This window comes from Haliotis cracherodii, unplaced genomic scaffold (assembly GCF_022045235.1).
Source record: "Haliotis cracherodii isolate W230 unplaced genomic scaffold, xgHalCrac1.p SCAF_3, whole genome shotgun sequence".
Classification (NCBI taxonomy): Eukaryota; Metazoa; Mollusca; class Gastropoda; order Lepetellida; family Haliotidae; genus Haliotis; species Haliotis cracherodii.
This window is the reverse complement of record NW_027266286.1, coordinates 5,678,692-5,700,804: the sequence shown is the minus strand read 5'-3', so window position 1 is coordinate 5,700,804 and position 22,113 is coordinate 5,678,692. Positions and strand designations below refer to the sequence as shown.

The 22,113-nt window shown below is 41.1% G+C and overlaps 2 protein-coding genes across 3 annotated transcripts; one reads left to right on the top strand and one right to left on the bottom strand.

Moving 5' to 3' along the window:
- Positions 1–211: 211 nt before the first annotated feature.
- On the top strand, positions 212–1,183 carry LOC139474223 (uncharacterized). Its single transcript, XM_071257129.1, has one exon. It carries the CDS (start codon positions 212–214, stop codon positions 1,181–1,183), a length of 972 nt encoding a protein of 323 aa, XP_071113230.1.
- On the bottom strand, positions 1,112–20,724 carry LOC139473759 (uncharacterized). 2 transcript variants are annotated; one of them, XM_071256509.1, is made up of 7 exons: positions 20,546–20,724; positions 20,028–20,071; positions 16,963–17,652; positions 11,568–11,699; positions 9,390–9,497; positions 8,313–8,456; positions 1,112–5,727 (listed from the first exon to the last, which is right to left on the bottom strand). In XM_071256509.1, the coding sequence occupies exons 3-7, from the start codon at positions 17,645–17,647 to the stop codon at positions 3,464–3,466; spliced, it is 3,333 nt and encodes a 1,110-aa protein (XP_071112610.1). In that variant the 5' UTR covers positions 17,648–17,652; positions 20,028–20,071; positions 20,546–20,724; the 3' UTR covers positions 1,112–3,463. The 2 variants fall into 2 exon arrangements, with proteins under 2 accessions (XP_071112610.1, XP_071112609.1); XM_071256508.1 differs by lacking the exon at positions 20,546–20,724 and having other exon boundaries at positions 20,028–20,230.
- Positions 20,725–22,113: the final 1,389 nt, after the last annotated feature.

Below are 22,113 nucleotides of genomic sequence, written 5' to 3'. Positions count from 1 at the left end.
AACAATGGAATTGAGAAGGGATATTATAGGCTTCAAAATGCCCACTGAAGTGCCTGTATGGAGAGGAGGGGTGATTGACACCGTTTTGGTGGGGGATTCTAATCTGTCTGCACTCAGGTACTCCGCATTTGTCTGTGTTTGCCTATGGTTCAGCACTACCTAAAATCAGTTAGTCTACATCAGGCCAATATCTCCTTTCCACACCATCCCCATGCCCATCCCTGTCTCTCAGCCACACCCCTGCCCCCATCCCTGTCTCTCAGCCACACCCCTGCCCTCATCCCACCCCCATCCCTGTCTCTCAGCCACAGCCCTGCCCCCATCCCAGTCTCTCAGCCACACCCGTCTCTCAGCCACACCCCTGCCCTCATCCAACCCCCATCCCTGTCTCTCAGCCACACCCCTGCCCTCATCCCACCCCCATCCCTGTCTCTCAGCCACACCCCTGCCCTCATCCCACCCCCATCCCTGTCTCTCAGCCACACCCCTGCCCTCATCCCACCCCCATCCCTGTCTCTCAGCCACAGCCCTGCCCCCATCCCAGTCTCTCAGCCACTCCCGTCTCTCAGCCACACCCCTGCCCTCATCCAACCCCCATCCCTGTCTCTCAGCCACACCCCTGCCCCCATCCCTGTCTCTCAGCCACACCCCTGCCCTCATCCCACCCCCATCCCTGTCTCTCAGCCACACCCCTGCCCTCATCCCACCCCCATCCCTGTCTCTCAGCCACACCCCTGCCCTCATCCCACCCCCATCCCTGTCTCTCAGCCACAGCCCTGCCCCCATCCCAGTCTCTCAGCCACTCCCGTCTCTCAGCCACACCCCTGCCCTCATCCAACCCCCATCCCTGTCTCTCAGCCACACCCCTGCCCTCATCCCACCCCCATCCCTGTCTCTCAGCCACACCCCTGCCCCCATCCCTGTCTCTCAGCCACACCCCTGTCTCTCAGCCACACCCCTGCCCTCATCCAACCCCCATCCCTGTCTCTCAGCCACACCCCTGCCCTCATCCCACCCCCATCTGTCTCTCAGCCACACCCCTGCCCTCATCCCACCCCCATCCCTGTCTCTCAGCCACACCCCTGTCTCTCAGCCACACCCCTGCCCTCATCCCACCCCCATTTCTGCATTGATATTGAGTCATGATATTGCATTTTTGACAAGGGGTCAGCAGTTGTATTAATTTGGAGATGCATTAATTTCAAGATTTACAGTATTTCTAACCCTATAGGTAGTAAGTACTAGTGCAAATTTGCCCTTTTTAATGGATTTGCTTTTTGTTATCATTTTAACGACCAGTGCCCCGTTCCACAAAGTGATCTTAGCGCTAAGTCGATTGTAACTCCCATTCTTTAACACGGACTTACGACAATCGTAGCGCTAAGATCGCTTTGTGGAACAGGGCCCTGTGGACTAAAACTGTGAGCAACTATCGCTGAGACAGAAGTGTACAGCGTACAGATCAAACTCAACAGTGCTCCTCACCAAGACTTTGTGTGATAAACTGAAAGGGTTATTGATATTAATCATGGTCTTGGTATTTACTTGGGTGGGCTGAAACATGGGAGACAAAATACTATGGAATTGGGATTTGGAACTGGGTGTTTCTACATCAGGTACAAATAACTATGAACACAGTCAAAATTAAACTTTTTGCCATGGTTACAGGAAAAATAAATATTCTAAAAATCCTCAAATAGCAAAAGGCAGCACTTCAGGATCTTTTAGAAATATCTGCCAATTTTTGTTGCAATATATTAAACGGTTTACGAGTTACGTTCCAGAAATGAAATGATTACGGATGGACAGACAGACGAGGCTTCGACTATATCCCCCTGTATCATATGCTGGAGGAGGGAATAAAAAGCTCAACAAAGTCTACTATTCAAGGAAACTCTGATAAATAGTACCCCAACGATCTTAAGGTTTTCAGATGCATGGCCAATTGTCATCAATAATCTCTATAATATATTGTCATACACTTAAAAAACGCAGTCAGCAAAAAAGTTGGCAATTATAACTAATTAATACCTAGTAATATAGTGTCAATAAAAATCAATCTTCACAATAAATAGTCAATAATAGTGAGCACGGCTCTGAGTATTACATAAACCAGACAACGAAAGTGGTCAACAAATTTTGATACATAAATACAAAAAATATCATTCAATGTATGAGTCACATGTAACCAATAGCAGTTAAAGGTTCAATTCCATAAAATAATACCATGCAATGTCTGACAGGAGCCAGGAAAATGAAAATTTAAAGCTGCACTCATTGTTCTGGCCAAGTTCATATGTCTACATACATTATTGTTATATTGTAATAATTATTGTTGTATATTCAAACTTACAATTAAATTTCAAATAAATTAAATGTGATATCAGCTCAACAGGAAGCAGTTGCAGTACATCTAAAACTCTGATGTTGCCAGCAACCATGTTTTAATAAAAACATAACTACAAAACTACACACAAAATATAAACACATCAAGTCTTTGCAGGGAGAATGATGCAAATCTCAAAACATTAGAAGGAATTCCTTTTAAGACAGGGCTCTGATGGGAAGAAAACATGGACTCAAGTACCCATACCTAAAAATACCAACCAGAACGAGTACCTGATTACCTGGTTATATGCAACAAAATCAACAGTTTTTTAAAAATATTCTCAGCACCATCTATGTCGAAATACTTTCAGACACTGTATTGCTTCTTTTCCATGTCTGCAACATGTATGTTGGAGAAGTGCAGGTATGAGTTATGTCCCCTGGATGGGTACTCGAGTTCTGCGAGACCCGACCAGTATTTGAGTACTTGTCAAAGCCCTACTTTCAGAAGTCATGGGAAGACAGAAACACGTCTTTGCCTCTGATGGCAGTGGTGTTTTCTATGGCCAAGTGAAAAGTGATACTGACCTTTGGTGAAATTTGGCACAATACACCATGTCTGGAGTAATTATTTTCATTACAACTATCGTCATCGATCCCAATTGCGTGGATTTATGCTCATGCTATCGATCACTGGATTGTCTGGTCCAGACTCGATTATTTACTGACCTCCATCATATATCTGGAATATTGCTGAGGGTGGCGTAAAACAACAAACCAACCAACCATTACAACTATCTGAACTTGAGCGACAGAACAAGCTGAACATCTTTGTTAAAACATATGTACAAATAATGTACAAAAAATGCTTATACAAAAAGAATGTGTATCTTTGCCGGACCCCTAATAAACAAATATATACCTGTACATTAAAACTAGTCAATAAGCTATCAAGTTATATTTCCAGAAGCAAAGGCCCATAGAAGGAATACTTGAAAAGTTTTGACAACACATTGTTCTGGAATGCTAGGTAGACCTTTAATAGTTCCAGAGCCATTTCACCCAATAAATCAAGTCACAAGCCTGGCCACCCATGTACCTAGGGACCAATTCTAACCCAGACTACCCTCAGGAGTTAATGCTGATGGTTGATGAATGCTGCACTCTCTGGTTGCATGACACCCATCAATAGTTGCTGGGTCATTTCTCTGGGAAGGTAGTAGTATTGTGGATAGTAGTATTGCTGCTGCTGTTGTTGTTGCTGTTGCTGCTGCTGCTGCTGCTGAACATTCGGATGTATATAGATACTGGGAACTGTGTTCTGAGTTTGGTGTTGTAGTGGTTGAGAAGCAACAGCTCTGAACTGTGGTCCTCGCGGACCTTGAGGTCCCCGCGGTAGCAAGCGTATGCTGGAAGACTCTGAGGATGCAGCTCTATGCTGATTCTGCTGAGTGCTGAACGGTGTCATTATACTGGTGTGGTTTGGGAAGCTTGCAATTGGGTGGCTCTGTGCTGAATCAGGAGGGAAAGCACTGTCCTCATTGGCATGTAAAGACAGTGGCACCACTTCAGAATTGAAGAGTTGAGTAGATGATTGTTGCTGGACATGATGGTGTCCTTGTCCACCTCTCCCAGGGTGAGCCTGTGTGTTCAGTGGGAGACCATTCCCGGGATAATGCTGTGAGTTCAGTGTGACAGCCCTCCCTGGACAAGGTGGTCTGTGAAGGGGCACCTGCTGATGGTATTCAGATGCTACAGGCTGTTCTAGGCCATAAGCTGAGGATTGTTGAAACAACTGGTTTGGTGGTGCAGGTGAAATGGCTGACTGGTCAAAGCCGGGAAACTGGATGTTCCACTGCTCAGAAGGTGTGTAACCCTGTGACAGTCCACCTGAAGTGCACTGTATTGGTTGAACATAAGCAACACTAGAATTCTGAATGTTCTGTGCACCAAAAGGCATGTTACCATGTGTGACAAACTGCTGGTCTTGATAGCTGGTGTCCTGGTAAGCCTCTTCAGACCCTGAGGTGTCTGGTATTCTAGAGCTGATGCTCCGCGGCAGCAATGTTGCAGGGGCCCCTTCATCAGTTCTGTTCACTCCCCGATAAAAATGGGGGTCAGGTGGAGGCTGAACAGTTGCAGGTGTCTTCGCGGCAAAGTAGGAGGTGTTGTGTCTCATCCCTGATGCAAGGTCTGGAAGCCCTTCTGAGTGTTGCTCCCCACCTACCCTTCTTCCCATCACTGGTCCTGTCTTCTGAGCTAAAGGTTCTAGATGCCTCTTTTCAACACACATCCCAACCTGACAGTGACTGTCATCTACAGCATCCTGTTTTTGTAGATTTCTACGATGAGCTTCTGCCTTTAAGTTGTTTGTAATGGCATAGGGCCCTGCTGAGGTAGATATGAACTCTTCATGGTCACATCCTTGAACTTTGGAAGGTTCTCTTGGCTGACTGGACATGACAGCTGATTTCACAAGAGTCTGAGATTCTATTCGGTCATTAGGAGAAGGTACATTTGCCCATGATGATTCTGACATTCTACATGGTGGTGTCTGTTCACCATGCTGAGAGGATGACTTTGGAATATCACCATCCATAGAAGCAGACCTTTTGACTTTGATCACTGCGTTAGGGCTTTGAGGTTCATCCTGTTCTTGGATAGATGCTGATTTTGTAAAAGGTATGGCTGTTGTAGGTTGCAGTTCATTGTTTTCAAAACTCTCAGCACTACTTTCAGAAAGCATGTGCTGTCCTCTGGTTGAATATGCATGACCGTTGACCTGCTGTAAATCTACACTCCTCCCTTCGAAATCATTAGTGCCATTGTCAAGGTTACTCAGTTGCCTACTGGTCTGATTGGCATGACCATTGAACTCCCTTAAATCTACACTCTGCCCTTCAAAACCATTGGTACCACTGTCAAGGTTACTTGGTTTTATTGATATTTCCTTGAAGCGCTCAGGCAGTTTTTCTTTGGGAGAACGATCATCCCGTAGATTAACACATCCTTGTGACTGACACAGATGTGGAGTGGAAGATGCGGCAGGTCTGTCATCACTTGCAACAATGTTGAAGGTGATATTGTCACCTCTAACTGATCTTGCTGTAGGCTCCAGGGGCCCAGGTCCTGCAACGTCAGGAGTCTTACTCTTGGGCTCATCTGTCGATTCATTTGAGCCACCGGGCAGGCTCCATTCAGACTCCATATTCCTTTGCCTCAAAAGTTCCTTCACAGTTAAGCGTTCAGTTTTGGCATTCCCACCTTCCTGGTCGCTTGTTTTGAGAGGCTGCTTTGTGTTGTCGTCAATAGATTCAGAAAAGGGGTCTGTTTTGGTGTTTTGAACCTCATCCTCATGGATGGGTTTAGACGGATCCAGCCACTGGTCCTCATCGGGTCCTGAAAATTAACAATAATGGTTAAAAAATCATTTTCACGTAACATGCATTTAGCAAATCTTTTGATTGGCCATATGTTCAGATCCAATGACCTGCAGTGTTAGAAGTTTGCACTAGTCCTATAGTCCTTGCCAAACTGCCCAATAGTTAAGGTATCATAAGGATTAGTAGAAATTTGCCATTTTTAAGGGTTTTGCTATATGTTATCAATATAAGCACTAGTAGACTAAAAGTGTTCTACCGCTGGATCTGACATCACATTGTTGCATGAAGTTGTGACAATATACATGAAAATGGCGTCCATCATGGATCCATGGGACCGAGAATAGCACAAAAGCACTGTTGCTTATCACAAAATGAAATGTTTTAACTGTTATCGAATCATGTTGACATGCTTGATATCAAAAGACACAAGGAGAGGTTCTCCATATGTTATAACAAGGTTTATTTAGGATGATAAATAACCAACAGTAATTATTTATTTCATTTTGTCGAAAGAAACTATTGAAATTGTATGATGGCACTGGTGTGAACTATTGGTATTTTTACTCGCTATAACTGTATTGCCATTGGTATCCATAGTTTGATCAGTCATTACATAACTTCTCACTCCCTAGGGTCTGGGGGCGCGGGTGGCCCAGTTGTCTAAGGCGCCGCGATTCGCTGTGCAGGGTTGCGTCCCTTGGGCACGCCAGAAACTTTTGATTGTGGGTTCGAATCCCAGTTCGCCCCGATTATGTTTCTAGGTTTGTCAGCACCATACCCGTGCTCGTGGGTTTCATCGTAGTAGTAAGACCTGCATCGCTTCGGGCTTTCCTCCCACATTAAGCTGACACACCGCGATATAACTGGAATACTGTTAAAAGTGGCGTTAAACCCAACTCACTCACTCACTCACTCCATGGGGTCTGGCAATACACAATATCATGCAAAAACAAGAAAGCAAATCAAAGAATAAAAGTTGTTGTGTGAAACACAAATTCTGTGCAGAGTAAAGAAAATAAACGTTGTGTGCTGACCATTCACTAAACTAAATATTACAAAACCAATTTTCATTGAACATTTAAATTATTAGAGTGAAAGTCACGATCAAGAATATAGGTGTAATATAAGCTGTGGGTCTGTTTGTACTAATGCAGACTTATGTTATAGTGTTAGCCCACTGAGATGCCATGTTGCAGTTTAACATGGACACCCCCCTCAGACACATTATACTGACTCTGAGATGACAAGTCTTGTTTTAGCCCCTTATGCTGAGCGCCAGGCAGGGTAACAAAATGTACCATCTTATAATGTCTTTTGGTATGACGTAGCCAGGGATCCCCGATCTGCTGCTCTCCAGGCAGACGCTCTATCCACAAGCCCATGGCGGCAGTCTCAGGGAAGATGCTCTATCAACTAGACCATGGAGGCAGTCTCCGGGAAGATGCTATATCCATTCGACCCTGGAGGCAGTCTCAGGGAAGATGCTCTTTGCACTAGACCATGGACCATGGAGGCAGTCTTCAGGGAAACGCTCTATCCACTCGACCATGGAGGCAGACTCCAGGTAGATGCTCTATCCACTAAAGCATGGAGGTAGTCTCTGGGAAGACGCTCTATCCACTAGTCAATTGAGGCAGTCCCCGGGAAGATGCTCTATCCACTAGACCAGGGAGGCAGTCTTCGGGAAGATACTCTATCCACTTGACCATGGAGGCAGTCTTAAGGGAAACGCTCTATCCACTCGACCATGGAGGCAGACTCCAGGAAGATGCTCTATCCACTAGTCAATTGAGGCAGTCTTCGGGAAGATGCTCTATCCCCATGACCATGGAGGCAGTCTCTGGGAAGACGGCTCTATCCACTCGACCATGGAGGCAGACTCCAGGAAGATGCTCTATCCACTCGACCATGGAGGGAGTCTCCAGGAAGACGCTCTATCCACTCAACCATGGAGGGAGTCTTCAGGGAAACGCTCTATCCACTCGACCATGGAGGCAGTCTCCAGGAAGACGCACTATCCACGAGACCAGGGAGGCAGTCTCTGGGAAGATGCTCTATCCATAAGATCATGGAGGCAGTCTCCAAGAATATGCTCTATCCACTAGACCAGGGAGAGATGTTCTACCCACTAGACCAGGGAGACAGTCTCCGGAGAGATGCTCTATACACTACACCATGGAGGCAGTCTCTGGGAAGACGCTCTATCCATAAGGCCATGGAGGCAGTCTCTGGGAAGGTGCTCTATCCATAAGGCAACGGAGGCAGTCTCCGGGAAGACGCTCTATTTATAAGGCCATGGAGGCAGTCTCTGGGAAGACGCTCTATCCTTTAGGCCATGGAGGCAGTCTCTGGGAAGACGCTCTATCCATAAGTCCATGGAGGCAGTCTCTGGGAAGGTGCTCTATCCATTAGGCCATGGAGATAGTCTCCGGGAAGACACTCCATCCATAAGGCCATGGAGGCAGTCTCTGGGAAGGTGCTCTATACATAAGGCCACGGAGGTGGTACATAAGCTTGAAGATCATGTAGTCTGAGTTCATTATTATCATACAAGGGGGTGACAGACATTAAATTAAGTATGACATGTGTTTTCTACTCAACCTGATTCGTGGGTGTCGAGCCACTGTCTTTTGAGTTGATCAAACTTGAAAGTTTTGTCAGTCAGATTGTGACGTATAGCATTTGTCCTCATCAGCTCTACAAGAACGCGGTGTTTCGTCAGGGCCACGGACTCATTTGGACGCACTGAAACAAACACCAAGGATGTGTTGACCACATACAGTACTATAAACATCAAATATGACGCTACGATTCATTGAGTAAATTCCCAGGTAGCTCCAAACGTTTCATCCAACAAAATCAATACATCATTGCCATTATTACCAGGACTGAACAGTTTCACAGGAATCAGAATAAAGATCATCAGCGAACTTTGACCACCCAACCTGAATAAAGGATTCATGTTCGCCTATCAGATGTCAGCTTTGTGAATCAGAATCAGAACTGTTTTACAAAGCAGACATGTGATCCTGTGTAACAACAGGGTTAAAGTTCCAAGTCCCTCACACTAAGCTGACATGCTGAGCCATAACTGAAACACTGTTCCAAGTGGCGCTGAACCAAACTCACTTATCCATTCTGACCATACAGAGGCAATGACAGAGATTTTATGACGCTTCAAGTGATTTGGTGAGGCTAATGAGCAAATCCCATGCGAGGAGTTATCTCCCTTAGCAAACAGATCAAGCTTGTTTGTTTGTTGTTTAAAGCCGCACTCAGCAATCATCCAGCTATATGAGGCGGTCTGTAAATAATCTAGACCAGACAATCTAGTGAGCATCTATCCACGCAATTGGGACACGATGACATGCATCAACGTACCAAGTCAGCGAACCTGACCACCCCGATCCCATTAGTCGCCTCTTCCGACAAGCATAGTCGCCTTTTATGACAAGCATGGGTTACTGAAGACCTATTCTAACCTGGATATCCACAGGTAATGAACAATTCAAAGAGACCATGAAGCATAATTACCTTATATGCTAAGCTCTTTTTCCATCCACCACTCGTTATTCGCTCTCACTCACTTATTCACTAACACAATCAGGTAAATAACTCGCTCAGTCCCTCCCTTGCCCTGTTGTCCACTAACTCACAGATATTTATGGCAATGCTTACTTTTGTTCAAATCCTCTGCTTTGAAGTCCCTGCCAAACTGTGCAACTTTCTGCAAATTGACCTGTGCTCTTTGAGACAGTTGTTCAAAGAATTTTGCGAAAATCTCACCTGAATACAAGAAAAAAATCACTTTTAGTCACAAACATCTCCTACAGATTGATTTAATACCAATAACCAAGCTGAAATTGTCATTTAATTGTTACATTGTTACGATGAGTAACAGAACAGAGATTTTGTCAATCAGTAGTAACACTCAAATCCCACAAAGGCATATTATCCACTGTGATGTATGTCTTCACACATGTGCACACACAAACAGTGTATTAGAGGAAATCCTACCAATGCACAAATGTTATAAAATAGTTGTACATAAGTTGTGGATCACCATCATGCAAAGGTTTGTGAACTGACACTACCTTTCTTGAACTTAATCTTGTTTATCTATAGTGTTGCTGTTTATTTCCAGCATAACATATGTTGATTGGCATAGATGACGAGGTCCAGATTCAGGGATCGCCCCATGTTATTGTTATGGCTTATGTACAGTAAACCATGTTTATAACGAACATGCTTATAACGAACTGACTGCCTATTCAAACATCTGCGGCCATAAGCTGCTGTTCAAACATTTGAAGACAAATGATTTACTCTTAAGTACTGACACCTTGTACTCAAATAAGAGCCTCAATTAAAAATAGTAATTATGTATCATGTGCAAATACCAGCTAGCTTGAGAGATTTAAGAAGAGGGGTATATCCGTCAACCAAATCCGTCTTTCAACAAATGTCCAAAGCAAAACCACAGATTTCCTGAATGAAGACAAGTGACTCTTGTGTCTGTATGTCATTGAAACATGGTTTTATTTTGGTTATGCATGATGAATAAACATAGAACCTATACATTGCACCCTTTTGTTTTTTATCGAGTAACATGATGTGGTCACATGACTTGATCCAAGATGCCTGACAGTCAAAATGCTTACAATGAACTACGGATATAAGAAACTAAAATTAGTGGTCCCTTTGAGTTTGTTATAACCGTAGTTTACTGCACCTTTAGGCGCTAACGAAATAACCACATGGTCCTTTATTGTATAAAACTGTTCTTACAGTGCAAACACTGCATCTACCATGATGGTATTATTTCTCATGTCAGTTTGAAAGATGACCTTGAGCAGACATCTGCGTGTGACTTATAATTATATGGCTTATGTTGTATTTACGCTGAGAGAAATTCCCGAACTTTGTTCGTACCACCGACACAAGATCAAAAGCTGGAGTCGCTGTCCAACTGTGAAGACAGAAGCTTGTTACGTATAAGCAGTTTGAGCCCATGTACGTAAAACCTAGCTAGACTGGCGTTGCGGCAATTGTATACCAGGTATTAGATTTAATACCTCCTGTGCATTTACATCGGATAAGTTGTATAAAAGTACTGACTGGTTACTATCAGCCTTGCTAACATCTGACTATTCACCTCTTAGATGTTATCTCAGGCTGTGTGTGTCCAACTTGAATCTGTTGACTTAAAACCTCACTGCTTAGCTTGGTTTGTTGCTTAGAAGAATAAATACTTACACTTCAGATTGGGTTATCTTTGTCAATCCGCCTTAATGAAATCGGTCTGCCTGTTTATGTCATCATGAGTGTGTACGCTATTAATCATCTATTTGCCAATTACGGGTCGGTTTCTCTGTGTGTGAGGTGTTATTCTGGCGTAGGCAGCGTAAGGGTTCAGGAATGTGACAGGATGATAACAGCTGTTCTTTACTCACATGTCTTTGTTACATGACAAAACCTGTAAACCTGATACCCCCATCTCCAAACTTACAAATAAAGATTTTTATCCAACGTCAAATTTTGAACTGCTTCCTAAGCGGTTGTTTAAACATGACATTTCCAAATTGGATACTGTAACAATTATGACCATATTAGATGCATATTGTTGTTTATGGTTGTTTAATGACTCACTCAGTAATCTTCTAGTTTTCTGTAAATAATTGAATCTGGACCTGACAATCCAGTGGTCGACATTATGAGCATCACAATTAGGATATGATGACAAGCAATCCAAAAAGTCAAAGAGGTTGATCACCAAATCCATTTAGTCGCCTTTCCCATACATTCTCACCCAGAATTCCAATGAAAGATGAGTATTTTGTCACTAACGCTACTTACTCCATTTCTCCTGGTCGGCCAAGCCATCACTGTTGACGAGGCGTAAAGCATCTTGCGATGACCCTTGGACAATGACAGTTGAGAAGTCTTCTTGGTCAAAGGACATGTCTTTCAGATCAGTCAGCTCTCTACCTGTGTAGATCAAAATTACCTGTACATTAGGAACTTTATTGTAATCACATTTTAAGCTTCAGTCTGGAATATTCCTGCTATATCACAGTGACCTTTGAATAAGCAAGTCTGGACGAGACAAATGGCAGACATACAAGCTGGCAAGACTCATTCATAATGCTATTTGATTGGGCAGTCAGCAATATTCCAGCAGTATCATGGACCACATCTCACATTCGACCTCATGAGCAACGATCCGCACCATCAGCTTCCTTACACATTAGTGGGATCTTACAACATGGGAAACTGGAGACTCTGCCCCATGACACTCAGGGTCAATCCAACTGCTGGTCCATTGGCCCGTGGTCAGTTAAAATTAGAAAGGTCTCCCCGAAACGTAAAGAAGATGTCCCGTCTGGCTAGTCAAAAATGTTTTAATTTTTAAAATTGGACACTACTCTGTAATTTGGATGAGAAAATATTTAGGGATGATGAGGTCTTGGTGAATGGTTAACTCAAAGAATGACAACCGGACGCCATCTTGTAATGTTTATTTGCTCATACATCACCACAAAATGAGGCAAATAGAAGAAGCCAAGATTTATTTTTAGAGTGCAGGAAAAGTGTTTTAGGGGGGAGGAGATGTAACTTTTTCAGAGCCCCGCCAGATGGCAACTTCGCAGCCTCCACCATTTAGTTGCAGACCAGCTAGTTTGGAGAAGGACTTGTAACTCTTACAAGGAGCAAGCCCGGCTGGCTACATACAAATTTGTTGTCAAATCTACCCCTGGACACTAGGAGAAAAATAAACTTAGTTATGCTACCTGTAGATGAGACGACACTAAACAGAATTTGAAACCTCAGCCAGGGGTTTCAAATGTTAAATTTAGCCCCTTCATATCTCCATGTAACATATCTTATGCAGTATGAATATAGCCATTCTACCCAATGTCAAAATGAAATAAAATGCTTTGGGTAAGTTGCACATTGAGTTAAGGAACCCCAAATAATCATCTTGAAGTGTGTGGTGTACACATCATGATATGATCATCACTGGCTGACTGTCACTATCTGGATGTGCACAAGAAGCGCAGAGGGTGTGTCCAACACTGCTTATTGGGGAGCATACATTAAGTGGACATCTCTCAAGGAAAATGAAGTTAATGTTAAGTTTAAATAGCATTAGCCATGTTAGCACTACACTAGCTAGTATCATGACATCACAACGGTTTACCCAGAGTTCTGCCTAGTAGGGCTGGGATGAGTCCAAATGTACTACCCGGGTACCCGCTGTGGGTGTCAAGAGATAGGTACAAAATGTGCGATTGGGAATAGTTTGACTGTAGTCCTGGCAAAATGTATTTAGATAAACATATATAACGTGCTGCTCATGCATGCATACTCAGAAGTTTTAAAATTTTATCTTTATTGAAACACATATAAGTCAGAAGGAATGGGTGCATAGGCAAAAGGAAATGCGAACATTAGTGACTTGTAGTGTAACCATAGAGTTCTAGATCATTATGGTCATATCACGTGACAAACCACAAGTCCGGGTAGTCCTGTGGGTACCCGGGTCCTACTCAGTACCCACCCAACCCGAGTACCAGAGTTACCCGTCCCAGCCCTATTGCCAAGAAACTGAACAAGTGGGTACAGGGACCCCTTCAGCATCAATACATGGGGTCATTTTCAAAACTTATGGGGACACATTTATATAAAATTTAAATCCCCATGATATGCAGGTTATTGATGCAGAATCACCGTCAACAAGTAACGTACGTTACTGATACACATATTTTTCAGATAAACAGATATTACGTATTGCAGAAACAACTTCCGATGTCACATAAATTTATCAAGTCTATGAAAGAGATGGCTTACACACAAGGAATAAGAGCATGAGCAAGTATCGTGATACATATCGTATCGTGAGCAAGGTATCATGAAACGTGTCGGATCGTCCCAGCCCCCTAACCAATGGTATGTTTAGTGCAAGACTTCAGCCCTGACCACAAAAGCTGCCAGGGAACTGTTCTAAACAGTCAAGGGCACTTAAACAACACCTGTATAACGTGCTGCTGGTGTCTACATCTTAGTTGGATGGTGTTACTATGAGGGGATCACTGATACAAGTGGATACCATGGGATAAGCTGGTTTCCCACTGGTTTTCAATGGTTTAAGATGTTTGTTTGTTGTTTAACGCCTAACTAAGCCATTTAGCTATTTGACAACGGTCTGTAACTAATCAAGTCAGAACCAAACAATCCAGTGCTAGACATCATGAGCATCGCTCCATGCAATTGGAATACGATTGTCATGCATCAACAAAGTCAGTGAGCCAGGCCATCTGATCCTGTTTGTCACCTCATACGACAAGCATAGTCGCCCTTTACAGTAAGTCAATGGTATAAGAAAACATTGTGTCATGGCAATGTGAACTGTGAATATTCCGGGGTAGAATAGGTCTTCAGCAACCCATGCTTGCCGTAAAAGGTGACTTTGCTTGTAGTAAAAGGTGACTAACGGGATCGGATGGTCAGGCTCGCTGACTTGGTTGATGCATGTCATCAATCCCAATTGCGTGGAACGATGCTCATGATTTCAATCACTGGTCTGTCTCGTCCAGACTCGATTATTTACAGACCGCTGTCATATAGCTGGAATATTGCTGAGTGCGGCGTTAAATAACAAACCAACCAAATCATGGCAATGTAGCTCACCTAGGAATGTAACAGTTTTAAATGTCTGTGTACTCAGCTTGTACAAATATATTAGATTGAGATTTTCACATACAATGCATGACAGTGCATGGTCATAAGCTTTGAGCTAAATATTTTGTTGATTTGTCGCACTTTACAAGAAAAAAAAGATAAATCAAATAAATTTCAAAATTGAAATATTTGTATTGGTGCACCCTCTTCAATTTACTTAAACATGTTAAAATTATGTAACACAAATCTGAGTGTCATATATTTCTAAGGGGAATAACGTTTCATACAACTTTACAATTGTTTCACAAAAAACACACAAAAATCCTAATGTTTTAACGAAATATGATGTCGACATAAGGAGAAACATACATGCCGAAGTTCAGTCCCCTGTCTGGCAATTTCAGAGGCAAAAACACATTTCGAGAGCAATTGAGAGCTTGAGCAGAGGTCATAAAGCTGTTGATAGTCGGATTAGACTTCATTAGTCCAGTGGTTTCTAAGGACATGATGTCTATATGTCAGTGTCATTTTTATAGTTTATCTGTATATATATATATGATATTGGTTTTAGACATTGTAATTGGTGTATTTTATTCGATTATGTATGGTACAAGTTTCAAGCCTGATTCCTCCAAGCTGAACTTGAGCTGGTAAGTTCTTTTGTTTATTGTGAGGGTTGAGAGTATTCTTTTGTCTTGCTTTTAGAGGGCAAGCTTCTATACTAACACAAGCATAAGTCAGTGTACTATATACAGCTTTCTCTGGACAGTCACGACATGAGACACATATTCGTACACGTATTGCGACAAGGATTTTCACAACTTCATCTTTCTCTCAAAAAGTTAGTTTTAATACTAAATATTAAACATTATGTAGGATGTAATATTTGTTTTAGTACAGCATTTAGTGTAGGATATACCTGTGTGATTCGAGTGTATGAATGTAATTTATGTCATAAGTACAGTAACAATAATAAACACACCATTCATGTTTATGATTCTCTGATGTAATGTACTATAATATTTTTATATGATAAAGGTGACAGATATAAGTATTTGTGTCCGCCATATTGCTTGCCATGAGAAATGTGTGTTGTGTATAATTATGAGCATATTACAGAACAGGTAATGTGTATATTCATGTTGGTTTATCTATGACATTCTATTTGAGATTATGTTGTAGTAGGTTTAGATTGAATTAATATGGCAGTAGATTACTTTGTATATTATTGTATGATATTTATATTTAAGTTAGAATGACGTGTATGTTATTTATAGATGGATCTGAGTGACAAGTAATTTGGCCTACTATCACCTGAGTGCCATACATCATTGATACATGTGGTAGGCATAGTAATTTAGTTATTCATTGTTTATATTTCATGTATGTATAATATACATCTTCAGAGCTCCAGATAAGCTTTTGGTGTTGTGGGTATTTTACCCATGCATTTTAAAATCATTGGGTATCAGTAATTCTACCTGCGTATTCAAATTTCTGTTACCCACTAGTTTTTACACATGTGGGTATTTAAGTTAAATATTTAAAAACACTATTCATCTAGTCCCTGCAAACTGGTGTCGTGTGGGTTCGAGAGCTTTATAGGACTCAAAAATACCACGATACTTCCACAAGAAAGTGTGATGGCAAATGATCATGATGTAACTGTCATCGAGTTTGGCAAGGTTGACGGAATGCCCCTTTATAATTTCAAATTAAGTTGCTGATTTGCTAATCGAATATGCAGGGTTACTTCAGAATATTTTGATGATACGCACAAGTTTTATTTTTGTAGCGTATCTGTAATGTTTGTTGCGTATTTGATACGCTTGGATTATATTTTACTGTGTATTTCTGCATTTCTGATGCGTATTTCACGCAGATACGCAGCTTATCTGGAGCTCTGATCTTGTATATAAAAGTGCATTGATGCAGTTGAAGTAATATGGAAAACATCATATATTAATGTGGTCAATGCATTTTAATTATTATATCAATAACGGTGATAAGTGCAATGTTTTAATGTGTAAAACTTTTTATTTATTATTTGTTCATTTAAGTTCCAGGGTGAATATTGGTATTGAAAATAAACTTGTGGCTTCTTGGTCACAAGTCACCCCCAGCAGGCGTTGGTCTTACTTGTGAGATTTACACCACCCTAACCTGCTACATCTACAGTGTGAGAAATGCATTTTCAGAGAAATAGAGAGCATTGTCAAATACAGGTAAAAAAATAAAATATCATGAAAAACGGAACAAATGTTTTAAGCCCCACTATACTAACTACACACATGCTTCAGATTTCAATCCAGTTTGAAAGGTGAGGTGAAATAGGGTTTAACATCACGTCCAAGATTATTTCACTTATATATTGATGTGCATGCACGTGAGAGTGTGTGTGAGTGTGGCTGCTTGTACTTGTCCGGACTGATGTCGATTTTATAGTGCTAACCCACTGAGATACCGAGCCATTTTTTCTCCAGCTATTTACTTCACATGAACCTATCATACAAAATGAGTTTTGGACTAGGGCAGACAGAAATGGCCAATGGCGTCTACATCAGCTTACCTACTAATGACATCACAGTAACATTCCCAGCACACCAGCCATGAATAATCCTGAACACATCGTCTCTGAAGGAAATGTCAAAGATTTTATGAAAATATTCTCTCACTTCCTCTTCAGTGAAAGGCCCTATCTTCACTGACTCCATTCTTAATTGTGCAAAACTAAGCTTCATCCGAGAAGTCAGAATAAAAGTAACATTTGTGATTCTTGTTTTGAATGACTTGAGAGCACTGATCACAAAAGACTGGACAATGTCCTTGCTCTTCCGGTCAACATTGTCAAACAAGAGATTCACATGAGATTCATGATTGTGCTGAAGAAACGCTGAGAACTGTTTCACCAGATCATTTATCATTTCCAGTCGATCACTGCTGTCGAAAATGATTGTTGGTTTTGCAGCAGTCTTTTGGATAACATCTTCTTCAAAATGTGTCTTAAACTTTGCCTCAACATCTTCTTTAGTCTTTCCTGGAATCTTCTGACAGTCAATGAGGAAGCATGTGTGGTGTTGCTGTTGTGCAACCCTTCCCAAGCTGAACTCGGCAAATCTTGACACACCAATGCCCGGCTCTCCATCTATACAGATCAAACGTTTTTTCTTTGTCACAATGAGTTCAACAAGGTCCTCAATCGGCTTTTCTCTGCCTATAAACTTGTATTCTGCACCATGATCTTCGTCCTCCATGTTACCTTTAAAAAAGACAACAAATATTAGGTGCTGTAGCTTGAACAATATTTCAGTTATATCACAACGTGTCAGCTTGATGTTGGAGGACGGCTAAATGGGAGGCAAACCCACAATCAGGTTTTTTTCACATGCCTTAGGGATACAATTCTGCTAGTAAATTGTGGCATCTAAGAAGGTATGGCAGCATTAGTAAATGGCACTAGTCCTGTAGTCCTTGCCAAACTGCCAAAGATATTAAGATACCATAAGGACTAGTACATATTTGCCTTTTTAAGGGCTTTGCTATATATTATCATTATAACGACGAGTGGTTAAAATGTTAGATTCTATTGCTGTATGGGAAGCTATAGTGAAAATGTTTGGTCTAACACTGCCATGGGCCCTCGATTAGTGCTTCAGTTACATCATGTTGTGTCAGCCGAATGCGGGAGGTCTTAGATGTTACCCCTGGTATGATACCTGTACACATTGGTATAGAAATGGCAAACCTAAAAATATCATCAGGGCAAATTTGGAATTTTAACCAGTCAAACTGGTTCCCTTGATCTATCAGCTGAATTTCCATCCTGTCAGTCAGATATTGGAAGAGGGAAATCAGAGTGCTTGCCACAGGTGTTTATGTTAACTGTACGACACTATACTGAAACGTGAAAATCAACAAACTCAAGTCTGATTACACGTCAGTGAAGGCTTCAAACGAAGCGCAAGGTCACCATGGGAATAAGAAAAGACAACCGTGATCTACTCACAGCGTTTTACGCTAGAGATCATTAGCATGATAAGGTAATGTTTTTTTTCACATTTGGGATGTTTGGGCCACAAAACAGAAGTAAACGTGTGCCTAAGCACACTTCCACAGAGTTTTTGAATGATTTGTATTGGAACTGTTTACTTTGAGTGATCTGATCGTGCATTCATGAACAAACACCTTCGGAAGCCATGTCACAAAATATGCTTTGAATGGGGACACTAACGGCACAACCGGAGCATCCAACGTAAGTCTACATATCTGTCCAGGTACTTTAAACTGACTTCATTTCACCAATCTTAACCTTTTAAGTTAAATCAAATTGAAAGTTGCGAAAGATGTCAGATGTGTCACGCACACAGGGGACCCTCGATCTATCAGTAGTCGCTCATTGCATATGGATATAGCTCGATTCTATAATGTCTGTAGTCGCTCTATGCATAACTAAAATGTAAACACAAAGCGAATTTGATGCGTGTGACGATCCTGTTTGCTATAGTAAAGTGTGTGTATATGTCACTCTGTTTCATGAGATTCCTTTCGTTCTGCCTCGTTGTAATAATGAATAACGTCTCATGATTTGTTTATGAATGAAAAAAGTAGTTACGGTGTGAGAGATCACGGTTATCCAATAAAAATGAATAAAACAAGGTCAACCTTGTACGACACACGTGTGATGTACGAATTTAGTATCTAAAAAAAAATTACCACCTGTATTTTCACCACGTGGGTAATAAACACATAGACCAGTTGATACGCATGTATAACAGCTGATACACATGTAACCAGTGCAACCTTGTTAATCTGGACACTGTCATTCCCAGTGACGTCTTCTGGATTACCAATTTCCATTCTAGCAAATACCTTAGTCTAACAGTCACCATCCCAACAATAATTGTCCAAATGTGGGCCAGGGGGTTTCTGGATTAAAAGGGTTTCTCTGTACGAGTACAAACATCTGGGGACATGGTTCAGTTATACACCCTACACAAATAAACTCAACTGAAATATACAATTCCTCTGAAAACAGCTGTCCGAGGATTCGTATCATTTTCCCTGACAAGGACTCGAGGTCGCTCTGACCCATGTGATGTGGCCTGGCCAGCCCTACCCGCATTGGTTTCACGGATACCCGATACAGCAACCTACAAAATACAACAATTGTCTACCCCTATTTTAACTGTCCCAACAAACGTATATATAAATATATAGAAAATGTAAATAGTGTATGTTCACTATATCACTTTGTGTGAGTTTTGTCACTAAACCTGCTCTGTTTAAAACAATACTACCTGTACAACTACTGTCCTTCCTGTAAGCTGAAATATCATTCTTGACGCAAATTTCCTTCACCACATTTTGAGAGGGAGTTAACTTTAACAATTATAATTATTGTGTTGATTTGAATGTCATGTGACACGCCTATTAGTCATGATCTGTAATAAAGAGTCATGGTGAAGTTAGAATTCTTGGAAAAAGTTGGGTTGGGTCAACAAAATCTTAATTCATCCACGACAAGCAAGACACAAGGCAAGTAAGAAGGTTAACTCACTGTTTCACAGTAAGTCAGTACGTAGACTTAAAATTAAAATTCCAAATTCTGCGATTGTTAACTATTGTTGTTGTTACCTGTTGATTGTCGTCTGCTTCAGTGAATGTATCGGCGAACAGAGCTGCAAGCACAACACCTGTTGGTTATGTAATCATACCGGTGTATCTTTCACAAACTCATATCAATATCACATTCAAATACACAAACATCGACCGAATGGCTGCTCTCATCTGTACAACAGGTGACTTGGCAAACGAGAGCGACATATGGTTTTCCCCAAATTACGCATCACTTTGTGCAGCAGAGTTATTTCCCTTTGCAGTGTGTGCTCTACTAGTTGATTGAAATTAACTACTCGAATGTATAAATGTGCATATAACGGGTTCATTTGATTAATATGTACAAATTGCTATAGCATTTTGCGATGCACAATGTTTTAGTAAATAGGTCTTGTCACAACAGTTCCTTTGCCAATCAAACAATTTCCTGTTGAAGTTGACAAAAACATATTTGTTTTAAAAGCTCCCTCAAACACTGATATCGATGAAAATGATCAAGTTCTTTTGAATTTATCAGAGGAAAGTTGTAATAATACCTTCTTCAGCGCTACATACATAATCCGTTCCTGGTAATTTATGCTTGAACAGCATTCAATGGAATTGGTTTCCTGAAATGTCAGCGTCAGAAATTGGCACTAGTCTTGTAGTCCTTGTCAAACTGCCCAATTTGGCAATAGCCTAGCTATGTCACAGCGGCCTGTACAATCATATCTGAGCCAGACAATCCAGTGATTGATATTGATGAAAGATACAAGAGTACACGCAACCAATCAAGTCAGCGAGCGTAACTTCCAGAGCCGTTAAGTCTCCTCTTACGACAAGCATATGGGGTGCTGGGGCGTTTCTAAACCGGAATCCCAACGATGGGCATATGAATTAAAAGTTTCATTCACACAAAAGCAATCATATAAATATTTAATTTGAAGTGAGGACGTCATTTGTAAGTAGCATTTTAGTTATTAATAAATCTGATAATTGAATAGTAGTATTAGTAGTATTAGTATTAGTAGTAGTAGTACCTCTTATTATGTCAAGAACATTTTACGAGAGCTTTTTACAGTCAGCCTCACCAGTCAGTTCAAAGGGAATTAACTCCCCATACAATTATATTTTTGCTGAAAGAAGTACTGTTTGACAAGGTTGCTGAGTAACATTTGCAAATCATTTTCAGGTTAAAGTTGCAAATTGTGGCTGTTTACATGTTTCAAGTTGTTGCCAAGGCACTCTACTTCCTGGATCACATAGTCATAGATATATACAATTTAAGTATTTGTACTTTCAATTTAGATGTACTTCTTGGAACTGAAGACTCTCTGAGAGGATGATGCAATGTGTATGCAGGTTGTTAACATGTTAATCTTCATCATCAGTGATTCAGGACTGATGGGCTGTATAATGTGAGCCAATATTTTGTGTGAATTTAATTGACAGAAACATTTCCGGTTGTTTATTGTTGGAACAAGGCACACATCCTTGTTCCTGATTGAATACAAATAACAGTAGATCCATCTTTCTTCAATTATGATTATTAACTGAATGATAAATACCTTTAGATTTTTTATTGCAAATGTGATGTCAGGGCTTGATTTAGCTACAGTAAACTACGTTTATAAAGAAAATGCTTATAACAAACTTACAGATATAACAATCTGTCTTTTTTGGTCTTGGCAATTTACTGTATATATACCGTATACATACTTATTATGAACTACGGTCATAGTGAACTAGAATTAGAGCTCCCTTTGAGTTCGTTATATCCATAGTTTACTGTATAAACAACATGCACATGTGCAACCTATTTTTTAAAAATGCAACCTAAAATTTTTGTCAACATGCACCAAGTGCATGTTAAAAAAAATTCAAGTTTTCTCTGACTAACCGTTACTTGTTCACACAAAATCTATCTTTGAACACACTCAACACTTCTAACGTTTATTGACCATACTACATCACTAATCCCTGTGGTACTTGTAATTTGTCATGCTTTCTTAGGCTTGATATGCAGGAGCTTCACGATTATGTGCAAATGTTCTTATAACGTTTTACAGTAATTAATTAATGTGGCTGGGAGCAGACTGGCCTGTTTCAGCTGTAATAAATGTGT

Coding starts and splice junctions, on each gene's coding strand:
- LOC139474223 (XM_071257129.1), top strand. CDS start 212: ATGCCCATCCCTGTCTCTCAGCCACACCCCTGCCCCCATCCCTGTCTC.
- LOC139473759 (XM_071256509.1), bottom strand. CDS start 17,647: ATGGAGGACGAAGATCATGGTGCAGAATACAAGTTTATAGGCAGAGAA. Junction 9,498..11,567: donor GGCCGACCAGGAGAAATGGA/GTAAGTAGCGTT, acceptor TCTTGTATTCAG/GTGAGATTTTCGCAAAATTC. Junction 5,728..8,312: donor GCTCGACACCCACGAATCAG/GTTGAGTAGAAA, acceptor GTTAATTTTCAG/GACCCGATGAGGACCAGTGG.